Source organism: Equus asinus, chromosome 4, assembly GCF_041296235.1.
Source record: "Equus asinus isolate D_3611 breed Donkey chromosome 4, EquAss-T2T_v2, whole genome shotgun sequence".
Lineage (NCBI taxonomy): Eukaryota > Metazoa > Chordata > Mammalia > Perissodactyla > Equidae > Equus > Equus asinus.
Genome location: NC_091793.1, coordinates 131,760,435 through 131,778,153, shown reverse-complemented (window position 1 = coordinate 131,778,153; position 17,719 = coordinate 131,760,435). Strand labels below are relative to the sequence as shown.

Here is a 17,719-nt window from a genome sequence, read left to right as displayed (position 1 = left end):
ACTCAATAAATCCTTAAATGCTTTTCTAAAATCAAGTACTATGTGAGGTGTGAGGGAGTGGGAAGAACATAAAAAGAAAGAGATAGGAGACACAAAGCAGAAGGGAAAAAGAGAGAAGATATCTGAAAAGGAGAGAGACAGGAAAGAGGGACTCCTCACTGGGCTTTGGAGTCAGACAGAAGGAGGGGTTCAAAACCCAGCTTTATAGGTTCCCCACTATGCATTTCACTTAAATTGGGAAGTTACCCAGCTATGTTAAAGGTGACTAATAAAGAGATCTTTATTTACCAAATAATGAAAATCCTTATTTATAATGGTGGTAGCTGGCTTATGTGTTCTGTGCTTTTAGTTTTAGAAAGACTGTGTTTCCTTTGCATTGCTGAGGCTTCAGGGTCTCAATTAGGATTTGGTTTGGCTGCGTTGTGACAGAGACGCATATAAAGTTTAGTATACAAGATTTTCTTCTCTCACATAAAGAAGTTCAGAGGTCAGCAGTCTAGAGCCTTTAAGGTGGTTCCTCAGATTGTGAGAGCCCAGACTCCTTCCAGCTTTTTGCTCAGCCATCCTTCATCTTCATGGTTCAGTATGGCTGCTGGAGCTCCAGTAATTACATCCCTGTTTCAGGGAGCAGAATGAATGAAAGACAAAAGGAGGGCTGACCTTATTAAAATCTCCTTGTAAAGAAGTTTTCGAGAAGTACCATGTGACACTCTGTTTACATCTCAGAGGCCAGAACTTATTCTGGGCCACACATACTTTCTAGGAGCCTGGGAAGTGTAGTTTCACTGGTTCTCCATTTTTTGAGCCTTGTGTATGGACTCTAGCAAGAAACACTGTGATGCTTAGAAAAATGTCTTAGAAGTTAAAACTGTTATTATTAGGAATAATATTAGTAACTCATATTTAAGGGGTCACAGGCACTATGTGCAGAAGTTTATATGAACCATCTCATTTAACCTTCCTTTGATGTAGGTGTTATTATCCTCATTTGACAGAAAAGAAATTGTGGTTTAAACAAGTTGAGTGGTTTGCCCAAGGTTACATCACTAGTAAGCAGTGGAGCTTAGAGCTCAGAACCAGACTTGTCTTTTACTAGATTCCAGGCCTTTAATCACTGCTTTGCCTCCCACTTCTCAAGTTTTAACTTTGTAGCTTATTCAGATCTACAATGGGATGTTTTAAAACCTTCTCTCCTGTTTGTGGCTTTGTAGTCGTTAGCTCTCTACCCTTTTTACCAAACACACACACACACACACACACACACACACACACACACATACCCCTCTCCTTTATTTTTTTCAAATCTTTAAGTATTTTTATGCTTATGGAAAAGAACTTGACTTTTAACACTTTAATTCATTGTGAGTTGTCTTTCTGTATTTTGATCAGGAATCTGGATGTTAGAGTTTTTGGCCATCTCTTTCTCCCAGATGCAGCCCTAAAAGCTATTGGGGATAACAGGGTAAGAAAGAGTCCCTAGCCTCAAGGCATTTACAGTATAATTCTTTAGAGAATGGATTTTAGACAAGCCTCTTAACATCAAATTATACTATGACACTACATGTCAATCACAACTGACCTAGATGTGCACACCCATTTGTCCTTATAATCACGTGAGCATCACTGTGACCTCTAAATGACTACCCATCCCTTCAACACATTCCTAAGAAATTAGGTTGAGTAAATAGGCAATTCTGTATTAGTACTCTTTGTATTTTTAAACAACATGGCTTATTATCATTATTTTAGTAATAAGAGCTTAATTTACATAAAGAAGATATGGGGTGGATTATAATACCTGTTATTTTGAAATGTCCATTTGTAAAAACAATTGAATTCCTATTTTATGACATTTTGAATAGTGGCAGAAATAATGTTCAAGTGTATTATTAGAAGCCCAAATCAAAGGGGGATCTGTGTGACATTTGGGACCAGAGCCTGCCAATAGCAGCCTTTGTAGGGTTTATCACTGGTATGCTTTTTTGACAAGATCAGAGAAGAAAGATGTTCCACCTGACAGGTTAGGAAAAAGGGAGCAAACCCAGGGATGTGAGGCTGATGACACCATCTCCCTACGAGACTTCCATAAATCTAGTCTTTGTACCTGGAAATCGGATATTGAGAGAAGGGGCTGGTAAGGATTCTCATTCTATCCATTTCTCTGCTTTGTTTTCTAGTGCATCTACTGCTTAAAGTTATTTCTTTACAAAGAAGTCATTTTTTTTTTCTGTTTGGGGGCTACCTACAAATTATTTTCCCCGTTTCCTGATATGTGTACACAGAAACATTCTGTTTCATAATGGGAAGGTGATTTTTTTATAGGCATAGATATGCTGTCTTCCCCTGGGATTTGCCTAGAGGTATTCACTGCTAGTCTTTAAGGTACTTTGTTAACAGCTCCATCAGTTCTTTTCTTCTTAGGTTACTCGGCACACTGTATCATGTGCCCTGACACTTGATTTATAGGTAAGAGTCTGCTGGCTCTCCTAATAGTCCCTTTCATCTTTGATGACCTAATTAACTTTATCTGATCAGGGAAAATTGACATTTCCCTATTGTCCTTCAGATAATGGGCTTCATTATTCTGTGAGTGAATTTTACTTTGAAAACTTACACCATTGTAAGTTGGCTCCTAATGATAATGATAAATAGCACTTGTGTAGAGCTTTAGAATTAAACAAACCAAAAGAATAAAGAAGGCCTTTCTACACGGTGTGCAATCCTTACTGCAGTGCTGAGGGAGATGGTGCAACTCATTCACCATTTCCCGTCCCCAGGGATTCTGCGGTAAACCGAGAACTGGGTTTCCTCCCTCCTCTCACATCATGGGGGAGAAAAGTTGATTATGAATGAGGGAGACATGTTGTTAGAAGAAATCTGTAGCTCGCAGAACTTAAGTGGCTTGCCCAAAGTTGTTGTACATGATAGAATTTGTGTGGATGTGTGATCGATGACTAAACTGGAAAGGTAAGTAGGAAGGAGATTTTGAAGTCTTGGAAAATGGATCAGAGTTGGAATGTTTTTTCTATAGACAGTGGGTAGCCAGGAGAGGCTGAGGATTGGAGCAGTGATAAAATCAAAGCCTTAGAAAGACTATTCTGATAGTGAGGTGCTGGTTCAATGAATATGGTTGTAGACATGTGGAACAACTGAGGAACTGCTAATACTTATATGCATAAGAGAAAGCCCTGAAACAATGGATGGTACTCAGGCTGGGATGGGACAAATAGAGGAGACACTGCTGTGGGAAAATGGAGCGGACTTGGAGGCTGACTGCATAGGAGAAGGAAAAGAGAAGGAGAAGCCAATGATGTTTGAAGCTTCAGGTGATAAGAAGAACTAAGTAATAACTGTGGACAGCAGTAGGAGCTCAGAGAGCGTCAGTTAGAGAAGCCCAAATGGCTTCTTTCTAAGATCCTATCTTTGATGACTCTTAGAGTATTTCCTAAAGCCAGGAATAATGTTCCTTCCTGCTCTCTTCATTTTGGATCCAATTTAAGAATGGCTTTCCCTATTTTGGTTTGTCTTGAGGGAGTAAGGAAGAATTCCCCCAAAGACTTAAAGTTGTGAGAAATTGGAGCTAAGATCACTACTCGGAAGTGGGTCTCTTTCCGAATGCGTGAAACGATAGGTCAGCTAAGACCAGTGTGTGGCGTGTGCTGACTACTGATTGAGTGGACTGTTTCCTAGGCATTTTTTGTCGACCACAACTCCCGTACCACCACGTTCATCGATCCGCGGCTCCCGCTTCAGAGCAGTCGACCCACCAGCGCGCTGGTTCATCGGCAGCACCTCACGCGGCAGCGCAGCCACAGCGCGGGCGAGGTGAGTCCTGGGGGCGCCCCGGGGACCGACCGACCTGCTGCTGCAGAGACGCTGCGGGCATGGGGGGCTTGGTGGAATTGTGCTGGCTTTTATTATTAAAGGTTTTATTTTTCTAGTTTGATTTAGAGGTTATCATTTGGAGGCTGAAAAGTGTTGGAATGTTGACAGGGCTTCTCTGGAAATAGCTAGAGCCTAAATTACAAATTTAAAAAGTAGAAGATAAGAAGAAAGATTGAAGAAATTAGAGACTTTTTTTTTAGTTCAAAGGGTGATGAGAGAAAATTCATAATGTAACAAGATGGTCAAGAGAGGAGGATGACCCATTTTGCACACGTAAGGGCAGCTGGATTCATGGGAAGAAAGGAATGTAATTTTTAGTGTGCTAAAATTTGGTTAAATATAGGGAAGTTCCTCAAGTGAGGGTTGCTGGATTAGATTTAAATCATTGACCAAAGCTATGGGGTTGTGGTATCCTCACTAATATTTTTTAAAATTCGGATATATCTGAGAGTTGATTTACGTACTCTATGTACCCAGAGAAAATGGGCGGAATTAATTGCTAAGCGCTCTACTGGGCTCGCCTTTCCTAGTTCGCAGTGTCCCATGGTGACCACAAGAGGGCACCCTAACAGCCTAACCAAAGGAAAAAAAAAGAAAAAAGAAAGAATCTCTTCCTGTTTCCCTTTTTCTTTAGCAGTTTAAACAAAAAAACTAATATTTTAGGTCAAAATTTTTCTCCTTAATACAGGCTTATGCTTTGAATGTATATCATTGCTTGGTACACATTGTTTCTAAAAATTCCCTTAGATAAACAGAATTAAGATTCTTTTCCTGCATGCCTTTTCTACATCTACGTGCATATCGTATTTTCAGTATTATATTGTAGGTCAAATATTTTTGTAGCCTCTATTATAAGAAAAACTTACGACTGCAGTAAATAACTGGATTTGATTCATCAGAATTCCACTCTTGGAATGTCCCCTCATGATTTACATACTTACTCTAATGCCTCGTGTGTGTTTGCTGGTTCTAAGTGCAGCCATAGAAGAGTATACGAGAGAAGCTCATATAAAAATGATATATAAATCTATTCCCTTATGAGGTATGCACAAAAATATTTGTTTTATGAGTAGCTAATAAATCTTTACCTTGCTGTCGTATAAACCATTAATGGTGAACTGGACGTTGCTAACAGCATTCATCTTAGAAGCAGAACAGACCTCTCACCTTTGGACCGTGTGCGTGATGTGTAGCATGAATAGGGCCCTGCCTGACTTTATCACACGACCAGTGCCCTTTAGCCATTTGCCTTATCTTGACTTCACAATATGAAGCTGCTGTTCAGTCTGGTCAGGACTACCTGTGAGATTAATAGCTATCCTTATATTTTCTTTCAACCCCTTTGTCTCAGAACTCGAATTCTTTTCATGGTCTCTTAGTCATCTGTTGTGGGAGAGGGATCCTAAGGTACACATTAAAATTTGGATGAAGATTTCTCTTCCTATTGATGGAAACTGAGCAGTGGAACAGAGATAACCCCATGAAGACTCAGCGTTCATCCCCAGCGTTGATGGACCTTTGAGGAGAATGTGCTTTCTGGCCCAGCTGTTGGAAGCACGCACATCCTGCAGCACTACGCACATTTATCAGGGCTTGCCCACTGTCTAACAGTCTGGTTTGAAGAACTGAGGTGTCAAGGAGAAGACTGTCGGCTGTTCTGGGAAATGATGACACATGACGTATACTGACAGCGGGGAAATTTATGTTGGTGTATTGAAATGACGAGTTCTGGGTCTGACAAACAAGGGGTGGTTAATGACTGAATCTCCCCCAAGAATGGCTGACTTCATTCCTCCGAGCTGATAACTCAAGAAAAGCACTGTGAGAAGCTTCTTGTTACATCCGCGAGTCTTTCCAGCCACTCTCTTATACTTACTTAGCAAACATTCCAGGTAGTAGAAATTTGGGATGGAAGATCCAACAAATTAATGTTTACCAAACACCTGCAGTGTAGAAATATGGTGGTTGGTGTGAGAGATACAAATGAATAGGATATATTCCTGTCTTCTTATTAAGGAGGGAATACATGAAACTACCCACAATCCAAATGAATAAAAATATGAGTGAAAATGCTTTCTAAACTGGTACTAATGGCAGCTGCTTTCGAAATGTACACCACGTGCCGTGGGAGCGCAGGGAAGGGCGCATCTAACGCCTGCTCATAGGGAAGGGAAGGCTTCTTCCAGGACGGGCTGTTGGAACTATGCTTTGAAGGATGAGTGAGAGCATTCTTGAAGGATAAGCAAGCCGTGGAGGGTGGGGACGATATTTCTCATTTTAGGGCCTTTAGAAAAACCCTCACCAAACGCCTGACTGATGGAATGTGATAAAATGGTCGTGAAGATTTGAATGGGTGGGAGTAGATGCTCTATTTTAAAAGCACCAATTTCTAAATCCACTGTGTTATTCTGGCTTTTGTTCTCTTTCTCTCTTACACTGCTGTTCTGCTGTTGTCTTAAAAGGCTTCTGTCATGGGGGGAGAAATGCTAAAACAGAAGCTAAAGCAATGTTAGAGTTTTCTGGTAAGAATATTAATGGGCATTTTTGTTTATCTACTTGGATGTATGAGTTCCTAAATCTATGCTAGGACAATAAATAATTCAGGTTAGGGCAACCCTATTTAGCTGCTCCACACCTGCTACGATTAGCTCCCTGGTGTGGGAGGTTCAAACCAGAAAGAGCTGTTGTACTGGGTGCTCTAATGGGCATGTAAAATTGCTCCTAAGGAGATAATACACCAACTCAGAAAGCCACACGAAGACTGCTGCTCTTCTTCCCTCCCTGCCGAGGCAGGGAATTCCCTGACCTGCCTTGGCCCAAAGCAGGTATATCCTGGCAGTGCCTCAAGGTGTTTTGTACCACCCAGGTCTTCTCTCTGATCCTCATGTTGCCGGCTGTGTTCTGTGGAGGCAGAAGTTCCTCCTGATGAACAAGTCTGCAGTTCAGCTTCTATAGCCCCAATAATTGTAAGCCTAGGGAAGCACTCCTGTACCCCTTGGTAAATAGTCACTTCCCTGGCCCCTCTCAAGGATGTGGAAATGGATGCCCCAACCCCTCCCGTCAGTTCGGCAGCTAACGCAGGGCTTCTGAGAATCCTGTGTCAACTCCTCAATTGGCTTCTGTGCTGATCACTTGGTACTTTAACAATGCTCATTGTCAGTTATTTTGAACAACTCAGCTCGAGGTGCTGATATAAAGCACTCTAGGTCTTGGGGCAGAACATAAATGATGCTTTTGTTTGCAGGTAGGAGAAGATTCTCGACATGCAGGACCACCAGTTCTTCCCAGGCCGTCAAGTACGTTCAATACAGTCAGTCGGCCGCAGTACCAGGACATGGTTCCAGTGGGTATGTCATCCCTTTTCAGAAATCTTTATCTTTGCTTTTCACATCAGTATGCAACATGCACTCTGTGCTGAGACTTTCCTATTGTCAGCCTGCCTCTTTGCCCTGTACTGAGAAACGATTGCCTTATCCCTAAGAAATTGATTTGAGTCTCAAAACACTTATGTCTTGTAAAATCCTATAGGGTGAGATGTTTTTACACTACCCTAACTTTTTCTGAGTAGAGCTATTATATTAGATTGTTGAAGTTAAGGAAAAGTAAGTTATTAAGGCGACTGTATTATGTGGTCATTTCAAATTAAGCATTAGGACAAGCATATACTTAGTATATATCTAATGCTTGGGACAGAATTTAAATGGTGTGTGAGCCTATAGTAGCCTCACAAACAAGAAAGCAATGATGGCACATTCTTCAGGGTTTTTGTAGCAACTACAAGGCAGCAAGAGCCTCCAAAATTGTAAAATAAAAATAAACGAATTTGGGCAAATAAGCCTAAAGATCAACTTGAGTTGTTATTAAAATGATGAGGTTGAGTAGATCAGTTTTCAAACCTGGAACCTTACGGCAGGTGGAGCGGACAGACTGGCGGCCACAGGGGCTTCCTGTTCCATCTTAAATTTGAGCAGCTCTCCATTTGTCTGTTTTTACTTTAAAATTTTGACTTTTTTAGGAAAAACTTTACCATGAAATGTAATGTAATACCCTTGACCTAAAGAAGTTTGACAGCCACTAGGTAAGAAGAAATCTTGGATCCAAGTCTAACGTCTACATCTTATTATGCCCCTAACAATAGGATGCTAAATACTGCACGTAGAAGTTTAAAGCACTATAAAAGTGTGCTCAACAAGTCATCTAGTCTCTCGTTATGGGTGGAATGTAAAAACCCATTGACAACATTTCAATTATGAAAGTGTTTTCATTATTTATATATGGTGAAATGTACACTTAGCGACACTTTGAATTTGACAATGGGATTCCATGTTAGCAGATTGTATTTTCTTTTTAATTTTTTCAAATTTAACTGAAATGTGTACGTACAGGCAGCACGATGCAACTACAACTTGAACCGGCAAATGTCTAGAGAATTATACTTCTTTTGTTTGATCATTTGTTAGTTTAAGAAGGCACATTTCTTGATCATATTTATAAACACAAGAGTGTTGACTGAACTAGAACCGCTAATGTTTGAGAATTCAGACACTCAGTTCTGTGATTTAAATATATCTTTATTTCTGATTATAAATAGCTATAATCAAGATGAATCATCTTAAGTAAACAAATTAGTTTTCTTGGCAAAAGAGGTATTAACAGGGCCTATACTAAATTTTAATTAGCTTTTTAAAGTTCTGTGAACGAACATCAGCCAGCCTTGATTAAGATTTAAATTTTTCTTTTAACGTATTATGTTTCTTTTACTGTATTATGTTGATGACACTGATTGTGTTGTAGCTGTTGGTATAGTTGGTTTGGTAAAGAGCTATGTGTGGCTCATGGCATTTATTTCCACCTAGAATTTGGGAATGGTTTGTCCCCTGCATTTTGTTGGTAGCTGTTGCTGACAGCTATTGCATTTTGGCAACTTGTTCTGCCTCTTTACCTCTCTACTCCTCTAGATGGCTGATATTTAATCAGAAGATGGTTTTTCACTTCTAACAGTTGCTTATGAGGTTGATTTTGGTAACCAGTAGCTCACAACGATCAGCGTCTAGAATCTTGCTGGTGATCTCATCTTGCACTGTGATAGTAAATATGGCTCATCGAGTGAGTTTAAGGAGTGCTTCAGTGACTCACACCCAATAGATGGAAGTCCAGTCCTCATATGACAGGGTTGACACAAATTGGAATTTAAGCATCTGTAGTGACTACAAGCTAGGACTTTGAGTATAAAGAATATTAACCAGAAAAACATATTTTTAAAAGTTTGGATTTATGTGCATAAAACTAATAAGAGATTTTTTTCAACATTGTTATATTTTCTGATTTTTTTCAGCTTACAATGACAAGATTGTTGCATTTCTGCGCCAACCCAACATCTTTGAAATTCTGCAGGAGCGTCAACCTGACCTTACCAGGAATCACTCACTCAGGTAACTGTAATATTGGTATTTGGTTCAAGTCGTGTAAACCCAACTGTTACATCTTCAGTAACATTAATAATCATCTTGGAAATTCACTCTTTTCTTTCTGGCTTTCTGAAGAGCCATCTCGTGCACCAGTACTTTATGTCATCAACACCGTATCATTGTAGTCCTGGCTTTTCTCTAAGTTCAAGGGTTGAATAAGATTGACTGAAGAACGTAGAACCCTCCTTAAAGAAGAAAAAGAATGAAAGAGAAAAAAAAATTCACAGCCAACAACGCATCCTAGATGTGCAGATTATAATGAAAATAATAAGACGCTAATCTTTTTGAGAGTAGCTTGAGTAAACAAAAGTAACACAGAGTTTATTGAATTGAGATTTATAAAATCCTAGACTTGGTATTCACATTTTTCCACAATAAAAATGCAGTGGAACCCAGGGAAGGAATCTGATCCTCTCCACAATCCAGCATTCCCCTGCACGAACCCTCTCTTCTAAACAACACTTTGAAGCATCACGCTTCAAGCCCGATTTTACTTTCCTGAATACATGCTGTTCCTTTTCCCTGGCAAGTTTTTCTCTTCTTCTGCATTTGGCAAGAAAGATATTTCCTATTAAACTCAATGCAAGCTGCCCCTTTTTGAAGCCTTTCAGCTCCACTGTGCTTTCATGATCTAGTCTGTATTTCTCAACTTCAGTGTTCTAGGCATCAGTGGAGATGGAAAAAAGTGCGAGTTTCTGCTGAAAATCTGACGTAACTTAAAGCCCGTTTGGTTTACACGTTACTTTTGCTGGTAGAAATACTTTTGCCGCATGGTGCCATCCTGGCCCACAGCCGTGATTCTCAAATACTACTCAGTTGGACCAAACTGTTTTCATGAGGATCACCTGGGGAGCTTCATAAAGGACAAAATGCCAGGTCTCATCTCCCTTCCCTGAGTTCACACCTCCTATCCTCCCATGTCCTGCCCAGAAGTTTAGTTCAGCAGGTCTAGGGTTAGAGCTCAAACATGTCCTTTCTTCAAGCCTCTCTATGTAATTCCGGCGGCACAGCCAGGTGTAATAACCTCTGGTCTAGACACTAATTTGATAATTAATTGTTAAAGTTATCAAGCTGTCCTTCATACTATTTTGGTTATGTGACTTTTGTGCTTTGATTTGACTTTTCAAGTCCTTATGCTGTATTTCCCAATTAGATTATAATCTCCTTACAAATAGGGATCTTATCCAACTCATCATTATTTTTCCTCCTTACTCCTCAAATCTATAGAATAGCACTTTGCATATAGTGAATATAAATATATATATATATTTGTTGATTTGATAATAAATTATCAAATATTCTTATGGTGCTCTCAGTCTCTTGTATCCTTTTTTTATTGAGATATAATTGACATACAACATTGTATTGGTTTCAGGTGTACAACATAATGATTCAATATTTGTATTGTATTGTATTTGTATTGATCATTGATATGATCACCACAATGTCTAATTAACATCCATCACCATACCTAGTTATAGATTTTTTTCTTGTGATGAGAGCTTTTAAATTCTACTCTCTTAGCAACTTTCAAATATGCAGTACAGTATTATTAACTATAGTCGCCATGCTGTACATTACATCCCATGACTTATTTATTTTATAACTGGAAATTTGTACCTTTGGACTCTTTTCACCCATTTTGTCTACCTCCCACCCTCATCCGTTTCTCATATCTTTAAAGTTGCCGTTAACCTTCTAAAGTTTCTAAGCCTTAAAGCTACATATAATTTCAAGTATGACACTACAAACGTTGCTCATACAGAAATCCCAGTTTTGAATTAGTTAACATGTAACTCAGGTCTCAGTGTTGCCAACTTGACAAGCATGCTGTTCTCAATTACAGAGAATTATAAAAATTATACAAGCTATCATTTTGTATATTTTATATTATGGCATCCACTCAGTAATCCATGGTCCACTAGAGAATCTTGTATAAGAAGTTTTTGTTCATAAAATTGCAGAAATGAGCTCCTTAGTTGTCTAATGAGAGATCTTAGAGATTCTGGGTCTCAAAGCAAGACAAACAAACAAAATCCCTCCTCTTTTGCGAATCATGAAATAAGGAGAACTCTATTTTCTCTTTTTTCTACCAATTCCAACCCCAACACACACACACTTCTAGTCAATATCTGTTCCTCTGAAAGTACCCCACCCCCAAAAAATAAGAATCAGAAAGAGGAAACTCAAGAAATTTTCCAGTTTTGCTCTGCACTCCACGTTCTTATTTACACCAATTTAACATAGCCTCAGATCTCCACCATCGGAGAAATCGTGTGATTTAATATTCCTGAACAGGGCATCCAACTTTACCATTATCCTTTAATGACTTGGCAGAACCTTAGCAGATCCTAACAGAGGAAGAGCTGCAGGCCCCAGTGGGGAGCTTCCAGTTTTGTTTTTGTTTTTCTCTCTGCTTTTTCAAGTTGTAAAAGTTTCTAATCTTCTAAAGATTGCCGAAGATTTTTATTTTATGGTGATGTCAGAGGTCCTCGGTTAAGTACAGTTCTTCTTCTAACATAGATCTCACATGGTAATCTATTGCTAAGAAATTATTTGATAGGTTTTGAAATGTTCCTCTCTTATTCCAAAACTTATTTTTAAGTTTCCATTTACATTTTCTAAAACTATTGACAGAGTTCAATCATAAAAAGTGTAGCAGTCATGACCAGTAGAAGGAAGCAGGAACTTAAATCAATGAGATAATGCTCTTCCTCTTACAGTGTGTGTCACAGTGCACTTTTATTTTCTGAAAAGTTTTCGGTAGTTAAGCATTTTGGTTATCATAGCAACGTAATGGGGAAGTTTGTATATCTAAGAGAACATTCTGTTTCATAAAGTTAAAACTGCATTGTAAGAAGCATTCCCACAAACTCAGGGTTCGGAACCAGCCGGGGTTCTTTAATCTCATATTTCAGTGATATTTTTGATAAGAAGTTTATGCATGGAATACAGCCAGCGAGTAATTGTGTGTCAAAGGTAACTGTGGACCTTGCAGTCGTATTCTGAGCAAGGGTTCCCAAGGCCAGCGTAGCTCTGTGTGCATTCTTTCTCCTCTGTGTCACAGTGACTTGAAAGAAGTCTCCCTTCTTATTTCCTCCATAATATAATGAGGAAAAAGTGTTAGCCCTTGGGAGATTCAAATAGGTGCACCTCTTTGCTTTGTGTTTTTCTTGTTTTGCTTGTGATTCCTCCTGAACCAGAGGATAGCAGCAGTTTATTTAGTTTGTATCCATATAAGGCTTCCTCTTCCTTGAGACGCCACTTGTGTATCTTTTCCTGTAGAATGGCTATGGTTTTCCATGCAAGGGGCTATGGCTTTTGCTTTCAATTTCCGTATTTAAATCACTGCTTCAACTTCATCTGTCATGCAAATGTGAATGCTCATAAGTTGTCCTCTTTTTTCCTTTTTAATCTCAGAAGAGGTTTATTTCCTTAGTTAGAAATATCAACCTCAGTACCACCTCCATCACACGAGCAGTGTCACCATTGGATTACTAAATCCTACTGTTGGGCCTCGTCGAAAGACAGTAATCATACTGAGAAGCTTTTTGTATGCTGTGACATTGAAATAAAAGCTAAACTAAAATGGTCTAATATTTTATCTGAAGGCAAATATAGTCATTAATAGAACAACATTTTAAGTATATTTTATAGGTGAATGTAATGAATTCAAATTCAATAAAGTTTTTGGTAGTGGTGTTTGTACAACATCGTATTATGAACAAGGATATAAGTGTCATAAAACTGAATTAAAGTTGCGAATTTCCCCTCTTGTGTGATTATTAGTTCCAGCCAGTAAATCTCTTCCCCACTAGTCCAGCTGTCCCCGGGCGTCAGTGATAATTAATTTGGGCTCCAGGCTGATTCCTCCTTGACTGTTTCCTAAATAAGTTCCCTTGCCATGAGGATGTGATCTGTGATCCTTTTTTTCATTCTGTGTAAATTGGGCCATTCTATTTTTTGTGTCATTAAATCAGCAACTTGGAAGTCAAGAAATTCTGAGCTACAAAAGGCAAATGGATCGTGTCTCAGTGTTCACCAGAACAGAAGCAGACACAGACTATATGACCTTCTATTTCTTTCCATCATCCTATTTTAAGAGCCCTGGAATTTTTTTATTGCTCAATTATACTCTTAAGTTTTTTTTCTTTTTAAAAATACTATGTGCCATTGTAGAACTATCAAACAGAATTACAGATTTTATGAAATAAAAAGTTAAAATTTCTGAAAGCTTGCTTTCATAAAACAAACCCCAGTGTTCAAAATTTCTGACCTATTTTGTGTCTAGTTTTCTAGTAAATGAGTTTTCCTACATTTAATATTGGGCTGGAAATATTAATCTCAGCTAACATCTGAGCTACTTGGTCAAAATAGCCTAAGTTTACTTCTGCCGATCCTTCAGCGTTTTCTTGTTAAGACCTGCCTAGCTCTTTCTCATAGTCCTCTCCTACTTTGTTTACTGCTCACTCAGATGTCTGGAATCAACATGACAAACTTCAGATGTCTGTTGTATCAAATTTAAGTAACAGGAAATCGGGGTTAGAACTGTTATTTTCTTAGGGACCATTTACATAGGCATAATTACTGAATTTTCTAGAACACCTGATTAAAATAAGTTATTGATACCACGTAGTAATGATCATTGGAGAGTCCTGGTCTGTCTTTCACTGAAAGACCAGCATTAATACTGACTCCTAGAAAGTAGTAGAATATAGATCTTAAGAGTTCAGGCTTGACTCCTATAATTTATATGGAACCATAAAAGACCCCAAATAGCCAAAGCAATCCTGAGAAAGAAGAACCAAGTGGAAGGCATCACACTTCCTGATTTCAAGCTATATTATAAAGCTATAGTAATCAAAACAGTATGGTGCTGGCATAAAAACATACTCATAAATCAATGAAACAGAGCAAGAACACAAATAAACCCAAGCATATATGGTCAACTCATATTTGACAAGGGAGCCAAGAATACTCAATGAAGAAAAGACAGTCTCTTCAGTAAATAATGCTGGGAAAATTGGGTTTTCATGTGTAAAAGAATGAAAATAGACCCCTGTCTTACACCTCTCAAAAAAATTAACTCAAAATGGATTAAAGACTTAAATGTAAGACCTGAAGCCATGAAACTCCTAGAAGCAAACATAGGAAAAAAGCTCCTTGACATGGGCCTTGGTAATGATTTTTTGGATGTAACAGGTAAAACACAAGCAACAAAATCAAAAGTAAATACATGGAAGTATATCAAACTGAAAAGCTTCCACACAGCAAAAGAAACCATCAACAAAGTGAAAAGACAACCTGCAGAATGGGAAAAAATATTTGCTAACTATATATGTGATATGGGGCTAATATCCAAACTATGTAAAGAAGTATACAACTCAATAGCAAAAAAACAAATACCTTGATTAAAAAATTGGCAAAGGACCTGAATAGACATTTCTCCAAAGAAAATAGACAAAAGCCAACAGGTACATGAAAAGATGCTCAACATCACTGGTTATTAGGGAAATGCAACAAAACCACAATGAGATAGCTCCTCATGCCTGTTAGAATAGCCACCATCAAAAAGACGAGAGATAAGAGGTAAGTGCTGGCAAAGATGTGGAGAAAAGGGAACACTTCTGCACTGTAGGTGGGATTGTAAACTGATACAGCTAGTATGGAAAACAGTATGGGGGTTCCTCAAAAAATTAAAAATAGAACTACCATATGATCCAACAATTCAATTTCTGAGTATATATCCAAAGGAAATGAAAACACTAACTCAAAAAGATATCTGCACTCCCATGTTCACCGCAGTGTTATTTACAATAGGCAAGGCTTGGAAACAACCTAAGTGTCCATCGATGGATAAATGGATAAAGCAGCTGTGAGACAGATAGATAGATAGATACACACACACACACACACACACACACGCGTATATATACATACTCACAATGGAATATTATTCAGCTATAAAAAACTAGGAAATCCTGCCATTTACAACAATATGGATGGAACTTGAGGGCATTAAGCTAAGTGAAATAAGTCAGACAGAGGAAGAAAATGCTGTATGATCTCACTTATATGTGGAATCTAAAAACAAACTCATGGAAAAAGAGATCAGACTTGTGGTCTGAGAAGTGAAGGGAGGGGGAATTGGAGAAAGGTGGTCAAAAGGTGCAAAGGTACAAAGTTCCAGTTACAGGATAAGTACTAGGGAGGTAGTGTACAGCATGAGGACTATAGTCAACACTGCTGTATGATATATATGAACGTTGCTAAGAGAGTACATCGTAAGAGTTCTCAGCATATGGAAAAAAAGTTTTTTTCTCTTTTTGCTTTCTCTTTTTATTCTGTCTATATGAGATGATGGATGCTAGCTAAATTTACTGTGATAATCATTTCACAATATATGTAAGTCAAACCATTATGCTGTACACCTTTAACTTATAAGTGATGTATGTCAATTATATCAATAAAACTGGAAAGAAAAAGAAAAGTTTAAGTGTGGAGTCAGACAGACCTGGTTTGAATTCTGGCTCTGCACCTTACTCACCAGGTGACTTTGAATGAGGCATTTAACCCCTCCAAGTGATAGGTTCCTCTTTTGTAAAACACCAATAGGAATTTCTAACTTGCAGAGTCCTTTTGAAGATTAAATGAGATAATATATTTAAAGTACTTGGTATTGTATAAGTGAAAGTAAGCATACAACAAATTTAAGTTAATATTATATCAGTAGTCTGTCCTTCACTTCTTTATTGCATCACAAGGACTCGGTTTAAAGTAATTTGCTCATAGATTTACTCTGATTCTCTACACCATTCCTGACACTGGACTATGAATAAATGGAACCACATGACTCTGAATACAGTTAGAATACAGAAAGGGGCTCTTGTGGTCTATGATTAACTTCCGTGTAGGAAGGTGTTCTAGTGTTGGGCTCACACTGTACCCTACGTGAAGATTTGCTCTACAATTTTTTACATGTGTAAGATGAAACCAGCCTTCATTGTTCCATGCCTACACAGAGGACTCAGCCTTCCGGCTCATGGTTCATCAGAAATTTCTGAGGGTCGAAACGTCATGGCAGTGTCATTGAGACAGCCATTTCAGAAGCCCTCCAAAGGTGTATTAAAACATCTTTGCAGGCAGCTAATCTCGTAGATCTAATGAGAGCTTTGGGATTTTGCTACCTAGGACAGTAAAGAACACAGATTCTTAGAACCTGTCATCTATTGCATGGCTTCTGCAGAAGGAATAATTGCGACTTATTTTTATTTGAATGGACATGCTAATTTATAGTTGTATACAGGCTTTTGACATATACATCATGTATATGTCTAATTTCATGTCTTCCATGCATGGAATTTCATAGCTATTAACTTTAAAACAACTGGACAGTCAATCACTTAAAATAAAAAAGGCCCAAAAGAAGAACTCTCATAGGCAAAATTAGTTTAAATTCTTTTAAAGTATTACATCCAGGTATTTGTTAAATTGTCTTCCCATAAGTATAGTTCCCTGATGTAACTTGAAAGATTTCCCAAAGTACAAATATGTTCATCCACTGGATATTTCTCCAAAACGTTATATTTTTCTTGCTAACAAGTGGTTCCATCAGGGCTTTCAAACCATTTTCTAGCATGAAGAATAACCATGTTTTAGGTGTGTCTGTTCCACTATTGATTTTTGCTGTATTCTATTTCGTTTATCAAGAAAACAGTTCAGCAAAACATCGTCTTCTTCAGTAGCTTATCAGACATGGACTCAGTGTGGACCAAAGAAAAATGTCACCGCTGAATCCAGCCTCAGCGCTTTTCCCAAACCCAAAACAATAATAGCCATTTCTAAAATCATAGAGAACTATGCATTATCATTTATGATAGCACAAAATGGTTTTTAATGAATCTGCTTATTACGTATATATTTAGATTAATTGCTAAGTTATTAGTGAATCAGAAGCGTTTCTTACAAAGCAAACAAAATATGCATCCCCTCTATATCAATAAGGAATTTTTTCCTGTCTCTCTCAGTGGATTTTGATAGTCATGGAAACTGTCTTCAGAAAAATTAACTTGGGTAAAATTTAAATCTCCTTGTTTCATGCACATTGTCTTACGTACAATGGGACACTATTAATATATCCCAGTGAATCAGTTATTACTCTCAATCCTTGGGGGTACATTTTATAGAACACATTCTTCCAGACCCAGCAGAGTGCCATTGTCCTAAAAATAAGGTATCCTATTTGTCTGACTTTTATAATTTACAATAGAAATGGCATAATAGTACCATCTGTGGCTAAAATGTTTTAAAACATCTTGTATTCTTCTACCATATGCATTCCTATGTACTTATACATGCCAAAGCAA

General features: G+C 38.2%; 1 protein-coding gene across 6 annotated transcripts in view; it reads left to right on the top strand.

Annotated features, from left to right (window-relative positions):
* HECW2 (HECT, C2 and WW domain containing E3 ubiquitin protein ligase 2) overlaps positions 1-17,719 on the top strand; it is a 380,997-nt gene that overhangs the window by 297,102 nt on the left and 66,176 nt on the right. For all 6 annotated transcript variants that reach the window (XR_011502957.1, XM_014835216.3, XM_070508281.1 and 3 more), the window contains 3 exons: positions 3,691-3,825; positions 7,130-7,232; positions 9,221-9,317. Coding sequence is in view for 5 of the 6 variants with exons in the window: in XM_014835216.3 (XP_014690702.1) it covers positions 3,691-3,825; positions 7,130-7,232; positions 9,221-9,317 (335 nt within the window). In the remaining variant the exon portion in view is untranslated. The remainder of the gene's footprint in view (positions 1-3,690; positions 3,826-7,129; positions 7,233-9,220; positions 9,318-17,719) is intronic.